A 17,317-nucleotide genomic window follows, 5' to 3' on the forward strand; every position below is an offset into this window, starting at 1 on the left:
TTTCCTTTTTCTAATGTCCAAATTGCTTAGTTCTCCCTTTTTCAGCAGTAGAAAAGCTGGCTGTCTCCACTCTGGTAAAAGCAGTATCATTGGTTGTTGCTGAGTGGTGTCTCTGGGTTACTGACAGCAAACTTAATTCATCAACTTGGGGATATTTTTACATCCCCCATATATGCCTGTTGGTCCTATAGAGCAGTATGAAGTGAACTGTTGGTGAACTCCATCTAAGGCTAAATACCAGCACGAGACCGATAGTCAACGAGTACCGTAAGGGAAAGTTGAAAAGAACTTTGAAGAGAGAGTTCAAGAGGCCGGTAGCGGCCCCTGGCGCGCTGGAACTGGGAATTCTCAGAGTCGGGTTGCTTGGAAATGCAGCCCAAAGCGGGTGGAAGTGAACTATGGGAGGGAGCCACAGCTCAGTGGCTGAGAATATGCTTTGCATGCAGAAGGACCCAGATTCAGTCTGCAGCATCTCCATCTGAAGGACTGGGTGATATGAAAGACCTCTTCTGGAGCCGCTGCCGGTCAGGGTAGACACTACTGCGCTTCATAGCCCAATGATCTAACTCAATAGCAGGCAACTTGACATGTTAATGTATAAAAAAAAGACAATACAAGGAATTTTAAAAATATATCAGAACTAATAGCTTTTATTAAGATGTTTATAAGCTGAAAAATATACATGCAGAGATATGCAGAATCATAACAGAATGAATATGTGCTGTTTTTAGGCTGGTCTTTGGTTTAAAGGCGGTGAAGAACTTGTCATTCCAGAAAGTCCAACAGAGCCCTTACCATTTAACCGGCAGGAACACCTTATAGAGGTAAGTATCCAGAATTCACAGGCCATGATCCCATTAATAGTGCTTACGATCATTTATTTCAGTGGGCTCAAGCATGGCTTGCTTTGTGTTAGATTGTGGCCGTGGTATTTAAAGGTGTCTCTCAAGATGTTGAAACAATACTTTCCCCTCAAAAACACATGACGTGTTTCAGTTGCAGAGCTATCAAAATTTATTTGATGTACAACTCAGTCCACAGTATTTATATAAGCATTTTTTAGGATGCTTCTGTCCCTGGGAGGACCCAAACCGGCTTACGAAAGAGAAAAAGGTGGAAAGTAAAAAGAAATATAAACAAAACCACACACATATGGGCTGGTCTGGGTTCAGCAAACTGATTATTGCAGGTCCCAGGCTGTGAGCCCCAGGTGAAAAACTCAGAGCCAAGCTACAAGTGACGCCTTACACAGGTTGGACACTTGTCAGCTTCCCTCAAGTTTTGATGGGAAATGTAGGCGTCCTGGTTTTACAGCTTGGCTCTCCATTACAGCTGCAAGACCAGGATGCCTACATTTCCCATCAAAACTTGAGGGAAGCTGACAAGTGTCCAACCTGTGTCAGGTGTCACTTGTAGCTTGGCTCTCAGGGTCAAGAGGTCTTTGGCTTCTCATGTGTCCTCTGGTCCCACCCAGGTTAAATACCTGCAGAAAAAGGAGGGGGAAAGTCAGCCTAGATTAAACCTCAGCTGTTCTCAGCCTGCTGCGGTAAGTTGCCAGCAAAGGTGGATCAATTCTGTTTACATAGACCTGAGGACTGGCTCCTAAACTGCTCCCAGAGAGTACAAGGACACTCAGACATTGACCGAGCTTCCCTGTACATTTACAAAAAGAGTCCAGTAGCACCTTTAAGACTAACCAATTTTATTGTAGCATAAGCTACAATTTACGTAGCGGATAAGTGGTAGAACTCCCATAAAAGAGTCTTAGAAGCACATAAGAAAATTCAGCTATGTGGGTCAAAGTATATATATGTTATAAAGTTTAAAGCTGAAACATATATATGATGTTATATATGTTATAGAAAGTCACCCTCACTTGGAACTTTTAATGCACTCCTTGGACTAACATGGAAGCCACTCCAGGGACAACTGCAGTCATATTCCCCTGGCCACACTGAAGAATCTGAACTAGGGCATTCATCTCCCAAAGCAGAGCTGGGGCAGATTGCCTCCTACCCATTACACAACTCCTGCTTTTCCCAACATGGAGATTCTTTCTCTCGCCGTGCTTGAAAAAATCAAGTGGCCCTGGTGCTGCATAGATGCTTTCAGCAAGTTCTGCTCACTTGAATTGTTAAAAGGGTTCAAGTATCGTTGGCATTAACTAACAAAAGACTTTCTTCCTTAACAGTTTTTATTCACTTTATTTGCTGATGTCAAAAATAATTTGCCTCTGCTGAACTACGCCGAGATGTTGCTGTATTTTGCCGCTGATGCCGATGCTGTGGATGGTGTCTATCGGGCCCTCAGTGTTGCTACAGGAACATACACTCACAGGAAGAAAGAGAAACGCCTTCCTGTTCCTCATGTGGTAAAAACTATTATTAATAATAATAAATCTGGGGGGGGGGTGGCTGAGGACAGCAGGGAGCCTGTTATTTCCGAAAGTGGAGACCCTATAGCACTTCCATCGCCAGCTGATTCAATGTTGTCGCTCTGCCAAATAAAAAGGAAAGAGTCCAGTAGCACCTTTAAGAGTAACCAACTTTATTGATTCGGTTTCGTTTTCTCAGCCATGCCAGACGCTCCTCTCGGCTGGTCCGGGAGGAAACGACCGGGCACCCTGACCGGGCGGCTGATCCGCAAGGATTAGCCCCCAGGACTCCCAGGGAGGGAGCCAGGGTCCGGGACACGGCGGGAAGAACTCCCCGAAATCAATGCGGGGGGGGAATTGCCCGTTTGTCCCTATGGAGGCCGGCAGACGTGCGCGGCGCCTCGAGTGCCGCCGGGCAACGAGAAACGGCAAATAAAAGAAACAGGCGGAAGCCCGTAAACAAGCGAATCCCTTCTGTTCTACAAGCGTTTGTGAAGGAGAGGTTGATCTGAAGAAGACTCGTTCTTCCCCTTCGTTGAGTTCCAGAATTTTGTTGGCGCCCCCCCCCCCCAAAATGGCAGCAAAGAAGCAAAGTCCTGCTCTCGGTAAGTCAATCTCGGCTACCTTGAAGGGGGAGTCGCTCGAAGAGTTGGTGCGCAGGGCGGTGGTGGAAGCCATAAAACCCTTTGTTGACAAGCTGAACGAAACTGATCAAAGGGTGGGCTTAATTGAAAGCGAAGTGAAAACCATTAAGGCAGCAGCGGGGGGGGGCAGAGAAGTCTGCTCTGGAAAGTGCGTCACTTGTGAAGGCTACAAAAAAGGAGCTGAAGCTGGTTGAGAACCAGCTGATCGGGCTACAGATGGAACGAACGCAGACAATTTTGCGTCTCCAAAACGTGAAAGAGGAGGAAAAAGAGGATCTGTGGGAGGTGGTCTCGGAACTATTGGCGATACCCGCGAGGACGACTAAAGAAGAGGTTAAAAGCGCCATTTTGGAGGTCCGTCGGGCTTCTTCAAAATATGCAACAAAGCGACAGTTGCCTCGTGAGATCATTACTGACTTTTCATCTAAAAAGATTCGGGACACCATCCTATATAACTCATATAATGCGGATTTGGACTTTATGGGTTTGAAAGTCAAGATTTTGAAGGACGTTCCATTTCTAGTCCGGAAACGGCGTTTTAAATATAAAAAGTTTGCAGCTCTTCTGAGGGACCATGGAATAAAGTACAAATGGTTATTCCCGGAAGGAATATGGTTCAGATATAAAGATCAGGCCTATAAGATATTATCAGAAGATCAACTAAAGGATTTTGAGAATAAAAACCCAGAACTCTGCTGCACCGAGAACGAAGAAAAGGAGGAGCCGGAGGGGGGGGAGGAGGAGGAGAGCACCGCAACAGCGGTTGCACAGAGAGAACTGCGTCCGGGACCTAGAAGGGGGAGGAAAGTTTAATCAGAATTTGAAATGTTTATTCTCTGTATGATTAACCACTCCATCATTATCCTATGGAGCTATTTTTGTATTATGACAGTATGAAGGGAAACATTGAAGTGTAGTGTTTAGTGTTTGTAGTTCATTCCCCCCCCTCCTTTTTCTTTTTTTCTTTTTCCACCCCCCTTTGTCCCTTCCCTCTCCCCTTTCCTTGTGATAGTCTTGTGTAGTGCTGTGTAGTGTTTTGTAGTTATATAAAATAAAAAAAAAAATAAGAGTAACCAACTTTATTGTAGCATAAGCTTTCGAGAACCACTGTTCTCTTCGTCAGAAGCATGGTTCTCGAAAGCTTATGCAGCAAAAAAGTTGGTTAGTCATAAAGGTGCTACTGGACTCTTCACTATTTTGCGACTACAGACTAACACGGCTAACTGCTTTAGGCTGATCCTGCACTGGGCAGGGGGTTGGACTAGATGGTCTGTATGGCCCCTTCCAACTCTATGATTCTATGATTCTAACTCCTCTAGAAATAAAAAGGAGAATGCTAGTTCAGCAAATTTGCTCTTAGTCACCATTAATGGTTTCTGTTCTAGTGTGGTCTACTCATGTTTTGTCTTTCTTTCTGTGAAACCACACCTGATCTTTAAAGCCATGCTATGGTGTGTTTCTAAGCGCTGTTGTACAGAATATTCTACTCTGGTTTATGGGATGTATCTTTAGGGATATTACGAATTTTCATGACTGCCCCGGACTGACTTAGTCTTTGGTATTTGCTTTATGAATTCAAAGTGATCAGGACAAAATTCAAATTGCTTTCCCCCCCACTCTTGACCAAAATAATAATATTTAATAGCAAAATCAAGAGTAAAATGTTTTGCATATGTTGCATTATGTTTTGCATAAAATTGGCATCTAACGTGTAAAAATGCCATTGAAGAAATGGACAAAATGGGGTGAAAGTAGTGAACACTATGGGCAGGATGATAACACTCACAGGAAATATGTACAAAAATGAAAAGAAATGAAAAAATGCTGTGTTCATACACCCCTGTGTGTCTTAAGCTGGAGATAGACTGTTGTCTTAAAGAAAGCTTATTGTTAAAGATACCTCATGAATACACTGACATCTTTATTTTTCTAGGGTTGCAACACTTAATCAGTTTCATTGTTAAATTAATAGATGGAAGCAGCTCTTTTGAAGACTCTGGGAGTTCCAGGATCTGAATGTTCTCTTTAGAGCTTTTCCACCGTTTCTTCTCTCTGTACCCTATCAGCATCATTTTATTCCTCCACTGGAAAAAAAAATAGATACATACATAATCTTTTTTCAAACCAATCTGTACCTGACATCTGAATTTAATACAGCATTATGTTAAGATTTTTATTGTCCCATAATGGAAATATAAAGATATATTGCTGATCCTTCCATTGTTCAGTGGTTCATAGATTTAAAATTAGTAAGGATGTGGAATGAAATGTTGTCAGCATTCCCTGTTAAGAACGTAACCTGGGTCAGTAAGTAGTTGTGATATACAAAGGTATTTGCAGCAGCAAAAGATCATCAGCAGGGGGCATTCTCCATATTTTCCTCAGTCATTCTCTTCTCCCTGTCATGCCATCCCATCCTACCAAAGGTTTTTCCTGGATTTAAAAAAAAAAAAATCAGTAGTTGTTATATTGCTACAGCATTACAATGATATAGTGATACAACAACTATCATTTTTTTTAAGCAGACAAAAAAAAATCCTTCCGTGGTGCAGATGTGAGGGGATGACAGCAGTAAAATGGCACCAATGTGGGGAGGAGTTTCAAATATGTGTACCATCCTGTTGAGACCATGTGCTAACCTGTTTTGATCCTTCAGGAAACTCTGGAGCAAAGTAGGGTAAACGGCAGAGAGTGAATGATTGGAGGCAGGGCTTTTTTTCTGGGAAAAGAGGTGGTAGAATTCAGTGGGTTGCCCTCAGAGAAAATGGTCACATGGCTGGTGGCCCCGCCCCCTGATCTCCAGACAGAGGGGAGTTTAGATTGTCCTCCGCGCTGCTCCAGCTGCTCAGAGGGCAATCTCAACTCCCCTCTGTCTGGAGATCAGGGGGCGGAGCCACCAGCCATGTGACCATTTTCAAGAGGTTCCAGAACTCCATTCCCCCGCGTTCCAGCTGAAAAAAAGCCCTGATTGGAGGACAGATCTTCCAAGAAACACTGGTGATTTGAAAGCCAAGGTGGAGCAAAACAGCAGTGTGGGTCCAATCTATGTCAGACATACACATTGCAAGGTCCTGGCCTCAGCCCCAGCCCAGATGGTAGTAGCAACCAGCCCTAATAGGCCATCAAAGAAATATCATCCAGACATCTTCCATTGAGAAATCACCAGCTGGTCATCAGTGAGCAATCAAGGGTACAAAAGCTATTGCAACGTGTTATGTTTTTCTCCTCCAGTTCACTTCCGAACTTATTGATGAACATGATGAGCTAATTGAGGAGGAGGAAGGTGGTGAAGAAGACGAGGAGGAAGAAGAAGAGAAGGAAAAAGAAGATGAAGATGAATTTTACACCAACGATGGAATAATTTCTCTGGCTACCCTACTCAGAGTGTTTCAGCATGAAACAATTGAAGCAGCTGACAGCTGTCGATATAGTGATTATCTGTCAGAAATGGGCAATTATGAGGTTGGTTGACCCACCGGCACTTTCACTTTTTTTTTTAGTTAAACATTTATCCCACTCTTATTTGATGGCATATAACAATAATAATAATATTAAAATTAAATGACGTTACTTAACTTTGGCCAGCAAATGGCAGCCCATTGAGAATGGTCATGTGTTGCTTCTGAAACATCCTCAGACTAAGCGTTGTTGAACCAGAGAGGAAGGCAGAAATCCATCTGTGTGGAACAGCTACCCACCCTGTGTTTGTGCCATGGCAGGCCAACTGGAGTTCTAGGAACAGTTTCATTTCATTTTTCCAGGAAGGGGGAAACTGGCAGCCCTAGCCCAGATGTAACATGCAAAACTATTTTATTCCTTTCGTGGGAGTCCACAGTTTTACTTGTTAGGTAAAGAACATGGTTCTGAAACAATACAGGAAACAGAAGATATGTCACATTTTAATATTGTATCCCTCTATGGATTCCCCCCCCCCCAACATTGGCTAGACGGTGTGCTTCAAGACTATAAAGCACTTACTGCCAGATAGCCTGGACTTCATCCCATAAGAACTGGCTTGGTATAGTGAGCAGGGTTGTGAGCTGGGAATCACCAGTTCCATAAACTCAGCTGTGAATTCACTAGTGACTGTAAGGAGGTCACTATTATGTACAGCATTATCTTCCCCTGCAAAGGGGCAGTAATTATGCCCTAACTGAAAGTTCTGGGATAATGTACACGAAATGCTTTATTTGGCACCAACATGCTATCGTGTTTCTATCGTGTTGGAATCCACTGGAGCATTTCCATAGATCAATGCATTTCCACCTGTGGAATATAACTTTCTTGCCTCCTATTGCAACCCCAAATGCCCCTGAAATGATATTCGAAGAGAAAGCAGAGTTTGGGGTATATTTTAGGTTGCAACAGGAGGGGGAAGTTGAGAAAACCCTTCAGAAATACTTCCATCTGTGGAAATGCTCTGGTGGATCCACATCCCTGTTATTATAGAGCATGCACCATATATGAAGGGGCTGGGTTGAGTAGGAAAATAAAGTCAGAACAACCAGATCATCCTCTGGAAAACGGAGCAGCTCCAGAGAATATAGGTCATGCCTAAAACAGCATGTTCGTTCTCTTTTCTAATAAAGCAAGCCATTTGTGTTTCCTTTTAAAGCATTTCATTAAAGTGTACAAGCAGCTTGGCTCCGAAGATTTGGAACCCATCACTGTGGCGCTACTTTTGATGCATCCCTTCATTCAAGACTTGGTGAACACCTACCAGGATTACAAGCTTCCTGTAAGTGCCCCTTTCTCTGTAGCACACGTATCTGTAACCTTTTTTGAAATTCTGGAAATATAAAATGCAATAGGGGAAATGTAGCCTTTTATCTATAGCAACCAGACTTGTAACTGTGGGTGTTTTCACACACGTTGGATTATGCACTTTAGTGAACGCTTGCAAGTGAATTTTCATGTTTCATACAGGAAAATCCAGTTGTCAGTGAAAGTGCTTTATCCAACTTGTACAAAAGCAGTCGTACAAGGAGAAAGTAGTGTTACAAGTCTTTTCCCCTCTGTTTAGCTGCTCATGTTTGTGTGGATGGATGGTCACAGTCCAAGTAGGCATTTCTCTTGGCCCTCCGTCTTGGGGATTTAGGGTGCAAAGAGCCCTACAACAGTCAAGTCAAGGGCAGGGCTGACAATGTTGATTGAAGATTCAGGGTACGCGAGAACTTCCTTACGCCCAGGTTCCAAGGTGAAAGGTTCTTTCCGAACCACAGCAAATAAATGAGAATACAATTGGGGTTTTTTATGTTTAAGAAAAATAAAACAAAAGCAAACCTCACAGAGATGTGTTATTCAGAGATCACTTGCAAGATAAATGGAGTGTAGCTAGGGTGTGGTTTGCAAGGTTAAAAGCACTGTCACTCATGAAACCGTGCAGAATGCAGCATCTTGCTGAATAAGGTTTGCTTTTTTGTGGGTCATGTCTCGACTTTTAGGCACCATTTCTGACCCACTAAGCCAAACATAGCCACGGATTTATGGCCAGCTGGCCTGCCTAATAATTGACAGGCAAGCTGGAATTCTATTCAGCCCTGGTTTGGCTTCCATACTTGGAGGGCTACGTTTTGCTTTTAGGTCATAAGCTGTGCTGGCTTGCTTTTAAGTCTATAGATGAAGATTCTAAGCTACTTGTAATGGGAAGCATCATGGTGTAGTGGTTACGGTGTCAGATTAGGTCTGGGAAGGCTCAGGTTCAAATCCCATTCACCCACAAAGCTCACCTTCTCCCAGCCACTCTCAACCTTACCTACCTCACTCTTTGTTTGTGGGGACTATTTACAGCATTACTGTTTTATGTTGCTGTTTTTAAATTACTGGTTCTGGTCTGTCTGTATTTTTGCTTTGTAAGGAACCCTGATTGTTGTTTTGGTTAGAAGGGCTAGGGGAAGAAGTTTCAGATAAATTGTACTATAACATAATGTTTTTATGACTCCAGCGCAGCACAGCAGAAGGACAACTAAAAGCCTTCTCTTGCCCATATTCCCCATTATATTTTGGTCTGCCTCCTTCCTCTAGTTGTTTTCTGGCACTGGTGGAGTCCAACTTACTACAGCAGATGGGAGCAGTAATAAAAGTGGGGAGAATTGGAATGGGGCAGGGAGAGAGGTCACGGCTAGCTTGTCACCCAATCCGGCAACAGATTTCAGTCAGAGGAGGAAATCTTCAGATTGCAAACTGGCCAGTCTATCCAACCAGCCATAATTCTTCTGAAATATCTGTTCCAGAACCTTTGGCACCAATCCCTCTTGCCCCTGGAGTATTGGGTATCTGCCTTCTCTCTTCTTAGGCAATAGGTAGAAGGCACTTTTTAAAAGCCACGTCTTCCATGTCCCCCTGCTCCTTGCTAGGCAGGTGATGAGAGAGCCATCTCAGCATGGGTTATGCAAGAATTATTATCCAAAATGGACAACTGTTGATTCTCTTGACCCCAATTAGTGGAGGCCAATTTCAGACACCAGAGCAAAGACGACAGCGCTAGTTCAGTCCCCTCCGCCCTAGCCATGAGGACACTACGGAAGTAAAGTAGGTTAGTGTAGAAATAAATGTGAGTGCAAACAATTGGTGTTTGGACAAAGTGTGTAGTGACCCCCTGCAGGGAATTAACAATGCAACTACCTCTCTTTGCTGTGAATCAGCACTCTACTGGTTTGAATCCCAAGATTGCCATGAGCTCAGCAGGTGGCCTTGGGTAAGCCACTCCTCTCAGCCCCAGCTCCCCAGCTGTATTGTGGGGATAATAATGACACTGACTTATTCACCACTCTGGGTGAGGCACTAATCTGCCTAGAAGAGCAGTATATAAGTGCAGTTATTATTATTGTTTATTATTATTTTTATTAATATCCAGTTTAGACAATAATTTTTGCAGACCCCATGAAATGTTAGGCAACAGAGGTCTGTCTGTCTGTCTGTCTGTCTGTCTGTCTTTCTTTCTTTCTTTCTTTCTTTCTTTCTTTCTTTCTTTCTTTCTTTCTTTCTTTCTTTCTTTCATCTGCTCATTATGGGCAGGTAAATGACTCCAAACTTACCAAACATTCTGTGCATATCTTGTCGTGTCGTAATGACAAATATTTGTGTTTCAGTAACTTAGTAGTTAAGGTTCTTCCCAAGGAGGGCAACTCCATGATGGTACAAGAGTAACTGGTTTTTTCACAAATAGGCATTTTATTTCCTATTTTAACGATGACTGTATAGTAATGGGGTGTATTTCATTTCATCCTGCTCTGATAGGAATGAGGGTTTATAATATTCTACTTGCTGAAGTTTTTCTGTTTACCAGTGCCAAAGTTTCTTTTGCTAATAATAATTTTGATATGTTATAGGGATTTGCATGCAAAGTGCTTTATAACACATCCAGTAGACAGCTATTTACACGTGGCCAAAAAAAACCCCCTAGACCTGGTAACATTCATGATTACAGCAGCTCTTTATGCTGCCTTTTATGACATGTGTAAGTTTGTTCCAAGGTCCCTCCCTGCTGGAAGAAAGACCTGCTTCCATACTGCTGGTTTACAATAAAAAGACAGTAGTTGTGCACTTGATGCATGAGATCCAATGTCTCAAGGAACTGTCAGTGTAGCTGGCATGTGGCATTTTCCCAGCATTTGAAAGGCATATCTATGCAGCAAAATTATTTCAGCATCACTGTACTTCAACTGTTATGGCTCCCCCTGAGGAATCTGGGGTATTATAGTTTGATGAAAGTTTTGAGATTTCCTTGTGAGAGATTCCTAGCCCCTCTCACAGAAATATACTTCTCAGAGTTTTTTGGGGAAAGGAAAGAACAATTAAGCAAATTGAAAACTCAGAGATGCTTGAGCACTTTCAACCCACGCCTGCCCCCATATCTCCCCATCAAAATGCGGCTGAAAACACACACACAGTGTGATGCGATTGTATCTGTATTCCTTCCACCCTACATATGCACAAGATAGCGGGAATGCTAAGTGACAACCAACAAAACAGAGCAAAAGGTGGGAGAATGCTAACGTGATGCAAATTTTTAATATCCACTTATTATTACCATAAAGGCAAAGGAGATATAGGTCAGCTTTTCCTTCCTCTGTGTCTCCATTTGACTTGTGATTTGGGCCTGTTGGTATTTTTGTGTGATTACTATACATGCATTGAGCTTGGTTCAGGAGGAACCCACAATTAATACTGATTTCTGCTCCATAAAAAAGTTCTAGTAGGTCAGTTCATGTAAGAATCGACAGTGTTGCTCACCCCCTTTTAGCTACTCCTTGAGACCCAACTCTTAAGAAATCCTTTTCTGAACCACTGCACCTTTCTCTCCCCTACACCTCCATCTTCAGTGTTAACTCTTGAATTCTTCTCCCTTTTTTTTGTCTTTTTATTGTCATTTGTCAGCTACCAGAGTGGGTGTTCTGTGATGTAAATACCTTTAGAATCTCAGCCTTCCTTCTAAAAGATGGAGCAAATTTCTAGCTCTTATAGCTACTAAGGGGTGTGTGTTAAAATAAAAAGTAAGAATCAGATTAAGTTTTTATGTAATTTAAAAAACTTGAATCAGGTTCATCCATATTAAGAAATTAAGCCAGTAAGTCACGTTTGTTGGTTTCAATGGGAAAGTCATTTCCATATGTAATTCTCTCATGTCCAATCAAGATAAAATTCGAAGGAGTTATGTCCTTTATATATGGAATCCTCCCTCTCAGATCTCAGGCATAGGATAAATTGCCTCTGATTTATAAGCAACTAAAACTCTTATTTGCACAGCAGCTCTGCATTAGCATGTCTGTGAGATTTTCTTGTCTTTTCTGGAATCCTGAAGTAAAATGGTAGGGAATTAGGGCATCTTTGTTCTTACAGAAATGGAGTATGCAGGTTAGGAGAGCTAAGCCTACCCCTTATCTCTCTGCATATCATTTCTTTCAGCATTTTCTCTCAACCCAACTAGTATCAGAGTTTAGCTGAGAGAAAATATGCTTAAAACAGCAGAATGCAATAAGGTAAGGTGAAGAGAAGGCAGAGTTAGCTCCCCTTACTTGTGTGCTCTGGTTTTGTTTTGAAAAATAGTCAAAATACTCCCCACCCTACCCTTCCTTTTAACAGAATTGGTGGACGTGTGTATCTGGACTGCTTTTAAATGCAATGAAGACATCAAAGAGATCTCAGATCTTGAATCAGTGGTTCTCTGTCATGTGGAGACAATCTGATAGTTCATCATCACTGATCTCTCTTGGTGCATGTGGCAAAGGATTCCAGGCGATGTTCTAAAGTACACATTTAGTTTCATCAGGGTGCTGGACCTTACCCTCACCTGGATGGAACTAGAAGTGCGTTCTGGTGACATCATCATGCAAGGTGGAACGGCGGAGGCAGTGTGCGGGGCTGGGAAGCCGCCCCGCAGGCGAATGACGCAGGCAGCCTTGCAGCCCTGCGCGCTGCCTTTCGCCTGCCCTGCAGGACAGGGGGCGGCTGGCTTGTTGCGCATCCCCTGCCCTGCAGGGCAGGCAAAAGGCAGCGCGGCCACCCGCGCCATTCGCCTGCCCCGCAGGACAAGGGGCAGCCGGCTGCCCCTTGTTCTGTGGGGCAGGCGAATGGTGCAGGTGGCCCCGCAGCCCCCCGCGCTGCCTTTTGCCTGCCTTGCAGGACAGGGGGTGCGCAGCAAGCCGGCTGCCCCCTGTCCTGCAGGGCAGGCGAAAGGCAGCGCGGGGGGCTGTGAGACGCGGGGGGGGTGCTGTCTGTGCCCTCTGGCAGCTGCTCCTGGCGCCCCTCCCCCCTGGTGGCACCGGAGGCAGACTACCCCCCCGCCCCCCCTCGATCCGGCCCTGCATTTCAGGGAGGGTTTTCTCCATTGCTGTTCTTCTCATACCACCACTTCAAGGCATCCTAGGGTTCCCTGGAACAGAATACAAAAACATTCATTTCAATGAAGTCTCTGCAAGATCAGTCATGATGTCTGGGGAAATGTGAGTCACTCAAACATTACAGTTCGTTCTTAATGACCAATTTCTTGAAATGGTGTTTTTCTTCGGAACCAATTTCTCTCTGTTCTGAGTCAGCCCCACCGATTTAAACAACGGCTTGTTTTAAAATAATACAATTTACTTTTCATTTATATCCAAAGTAGAACTTCTTGTGGAGGGACTGATTAATAGAAACTGGTACATGAAGGTAGTTGGATTACTAGGAAACACCCATGTTGAACGCTTAGTAAGAAACCCATGGTGTTCATTTGTACCAATTTTGGCAGAATTGAAAGCTTCAGATGCTACTGAGCACAGATACATGTGTATTTTCACATGCAAACCCACCCCTCACACTTTTGATAAGGACACTTGTTTCCAGTCCAGTCTGTTACTAACCTGTACATAAGTTTCCATGTGTAGAGTCAAGCCATTTGGGAGGACCTGGTTGGAGCATGCTACCTACTCACACTTGTCCCAATGTGGTCACAACATGTGCCTAGGCTTCATCTCTATGAAATTTGCAGGGAACCCACTCATGGTTGTCCTCTAAAGACCAACCAAGTTTCAGGAAGATTGGACCACGGGATTCAATTTTATGAACGCCTAAAGAAGGTGCCCCAATCATTGTCCATTGTTTCCTATGGAGAAACATTTCCAACCAGGCTCTCAGGCAGAAACACATTGGGATAAGACTGTCACTGGCCAAAAGCAAAGCCCCAAATACAAGAGGAAGCCCAACAGAACCAAACTGAAGCAAAGGAATGGATGGAATCCCCCAGAACCAAAATTAATCAAGGGAACCAACATCAAAACAGAGAATCTGGCCAAAACACAGACTTCTACCCGAACCAAACTGAAGCAAGGGACACTGTTGTAACTTAGCCCAGCTGAACCAGCGTCACTCACAGAAGCCTGGTAGACAAGGAGAGCTCTTGCATAGATTGGCCTCCCCTCCCTGCCATACTCCCTTCCCTCTCCCCTCTTGGAAAAAAGCTGAGGAAGGAGCCAACCAGAGGCTGAAGCCATATTTCCCAGATTTACCTGGATTATCCAGAGGTCTGAATCCAGGTTCCCAGATTGAATCCAGGATCCTCTGATTTGACTCAGGAAAGCCAGATTTAGCCAGATCAGCAAACATCTAGCTTTCCCCCTGAATCCTGGATCTGGATTGCACAACCCTAGACTCATCCCAAGCTACTCACTCTTCCATGTATTCATTCAAGCTCATAAAAAACCCCTCTCTTTCATACATATACACAAACCCTTCACTCTCATGCTCCTGTTCTTTTTCCTTTTCTCATTCCTTCCCTTGCTGCCTGCATCTTTCTGTCTCTTGCACACCCATCAAGGTATGATGAGAAATCCGTGTTCATGTGTAAAGCAGATGATGAGGGGGCTCTTTTTTTAAAAAAATCCCTAAGAGTGTGCAAGTATGGGGAATTAAAGCCTTTGTCCTGCCTCACATTCCTTGGCTGCACTCTTTTACATGACGTTTTTTTCTCCCCTGGCCCAGTTCCAGTATTAGAAACAAAAATGGTTCACTGATATAAAGTGAGCGGAGGAGGCAGGGTTTAGCTTCATTTGTGCAATAAACAGAGCCTGCACCATCTACTTTATACATGAATGGGATGGGCACATGGATCCCCCCCCCATGCCTAGATTGTCTCTTGCTCTCTTTTTCGGAAAACGATGGCATACTGGTTTTCCATGACTTCAGCCGTATCTCCCTTCATAGGTGGAGAGCCATTTGAGCTGTCTGTGGTTCTGATGTCACATCTCCTCTCTCCCATCTCCAGATCCATGGCTGGCTTCCTCATTTCTATTAATGAACTCAGGCCAATTTTCTCCCCTCTGCAACAGCCTCAGCATGTTCTAAGCCAGCCTCTCTCTCTCTCTCTCTCTCTCTCTCTCTCTCTCTCTCTCTCTCTCTCTCTCTCTCCTGCCTCAAGCGTCCCCATTACCACCAGGTTCTCCCTTCTACTTTGGTGGGAAACCTCCTGCTCCCCTCCAGATATACCTGCCACCACTCAGCATGGTAGCAGGGTGAAACTGTGGGAAGAAATGTGTGAGGGGCTTTGGCATTGCCAGAGATGTCACAACATCACTTCTGGTGTGACCCAGAAGTGGTGTCATTGCATCAGACAACACTCTAGCATTCATCTAAAAGTCTATAGTTAAACCATAGAGTTTGGGTTGAATGGTAGAGCACTGCTGGCAGTGCAATGATGTCACTTTCAGGTTGCTCCTCCCCACCACAGTGAGTTTCCCTTGGGCTGGCATCACCAGAGCCAAGCCAGGCAGCCTCTCAACTTTTTCAACAATCGTTGTTGCTTTCTAAGGCCCTCCATAAGCCTTATGAATTATCTTTTTTTGATCTTTGTTCTCTCAACTTCTGCAATCCTCTGCTGCATCTTACTTTTCCTTCTGTTTGCCTTGGTCTGTGCTAGTAGAGATGGCCTCAAAGTGCAGTACCAGAGGCAGGGTTTCGTTTTATTTTGTTTTGTTTTACTGTTTGGTTTTTTTACAGACAATTTTCAGGACTGATGAAACGATCCCATGGATCAGTCTCCACCATAAGCAAAGGGTGACCACATGGAACATGTTATTACGTGTATTAAAGTATTAAAGTAATAGGATTTGTCCACAAATACAACTCTTAAAATATACATCAAGAAAGGTAGAGTTATTGGTTGGCTGTTGCACAACTAACTGTCTTTGTTTTGTTTCATTTTACCACTACGGAAGTTATAGCTATGTCATTCTAGATAAGAGAGATAGAATTTTAAGTTATAAATCTAGATAAGATAGAATTTTATATCCTGAATCTAGATAAGATAGAATCTTAAAGCTGATACATTTTTATGTCATAGAGCTAGATATGATAGAATCTAGATAAGATAGAGGCTGATTCCAGACGGCCCTCCCCATGCCGAAACGTCACGCGTCGTCGCGCAGAAAACGCGAAATATCGCGTTTTCTCACGCGAGTTTTGTGCAACGTCGCGCAAAACTCGCGCAAGAAAACGCGATATTTCGCATTTTCTGCGCGATGACGTGCGACGTTTCAGCATGGGGAGGGCCGTCTGAAATCGGCCAGAATCTTAGTTGTAAATCTGATTTGTAATTAATAACTTTATTATAGTGTTAAACCTCTCATGTGATTTTTGGACTAACATGAATTACATTTTGCAACATTGCCTTATATGCTTTTTTGCATACAGTAATTCTATAATTTAAAACACTCATATTCATTATTAATTGAAGTCGTTGGTAACACAGACAGCTTGTAATTTTCTAAATGGGAGAAAGTACAACAATGTTACTTTAGTAAAACTCAAGAGTTTATGATAGTAGGATTAAACAAGACAATTAGAAATGTTTTTATTTCCTCTTGGGAGCTTTTCAGGGAACATTACTCTAATGCCTTTTTCTGCCATGTGGCGGGACTTTAGTTGAAATCACATAAGATACATATTTATCTGAATGTTACTGAACAAGCAATATACATGAAGTACACATTTCTCTTGGTTGATGGGATAATCTGTTCCAGTCTACAGCAATGGTGGTAACTACAGGGTTATATCCTTCTAAGAGAGGACTCCTAAACAGGTCTACTCAGAATCCCTCTCTGGTCTATTCAATAGGGCTTACAATCAGGAAAGTGTTCTTTGAATTGCAGTGTAACAATCTCAACATTTTGTTTCTGTAGGATTTTAAAATGCTTCTGCAGAGAGTTGACCAAACACAGCCCTTGAATGGAGATATCAGTTTCTTATGAAGAAGTTAAAATAGGGATGGGGGAGAAACTCTCAAAGTTACTTTTAGTGCAACAGAAGTATTTCTGCGCATCCTTCCTCTGTTGTGGAACCGTATCCTCTAATTAGCGTGGTTATGTTTTGTATTAACTCTGTGTTTTAAATAAAAGTTTATAATTGAAGCCGAATGGTTATTTCAGCCAAATAGTTCAGACTATAGTTTGTATAATAGTATGACTGAAAACATTAAGGGCCATTTCATACATTGGGTTGGATTCGGCCAGCATTTCTCTCAGTCTTCCCAAATTATTCTCCCTACTACAGCCCCTGTCTAATATGGCTTTACCCATTCAGGTCCCGTGACTCCCAGCGTAGCTATTTTGAGTGGCCGAAGGGGTCCCTTCCTCCCTTTTTCACCAGACAAAAGGTGCTTGGTTTAAAACCATTGCCTGGTTGCAAACTGAGGTTTCCCTATGCATGTTCACTTGGTTATGGAGCCACATCTATTCTTGATGAATCTCCGTTATACTTCATGTGCTGGCAAACATATGTTTGTTATATTCACACAGTGCCTTTATAGAAAAGTGTAGGTGTATACATA

The 17,317-nt window shown here is 43.2% G+C and overlaps 1 protein-coding gene across 1 annotated transcript in view; it reads left to right on the top strand.

Moving 5' to 3' along the window:
• Window positions 1-16,857, top strand: part of LOC129334502 (sperm flagellar protein 2-like) — a 71,408-nt gene extending 54,551 nt beyond the window's left edge. Inside the window, exons 16-20 of the mRNA XM_054986651.1 lie at window positions 732-824; window positions 2,192-2,371; window positions 6,250-6,480; window positions 7,634-7,756; window positions 16,671-16,857. Coding sequence (XP_054842626.1) covers window positions 732-824; window positions 2,192-2,371; window positions 6,250-6,480; window positions 7,634-7,756; window positions 16,671-16,739 — 696 coding nt within the window. The 3' untranslated portion in view covers window positions 16,740-16,857. The remainder of the gene's footprint in view (window positions 1-731; window positions 825-2,191; window positions 2,372-6,249; window positions 6,481-7,633; window positions 7,757-16,670) is intronic.
• Window positions 16,858-17,317: the final 460 nt, after the last annotated feature.

Source organism: Eublepharis macularius, chromosome 8, assembly GCF_028583425.1.
Source record: "Eublepharis macularius isolate TG4126 chromosome 8, MPM_Emac_v1.0, whole genome shotgun sequence".
NCBI classification, from domain to species: Eukaryota; Metazoa; Chordata; class Lepidosauria; order Squamata; family Eublepharidae; genus Eublepharis; species Eublepharis macularius.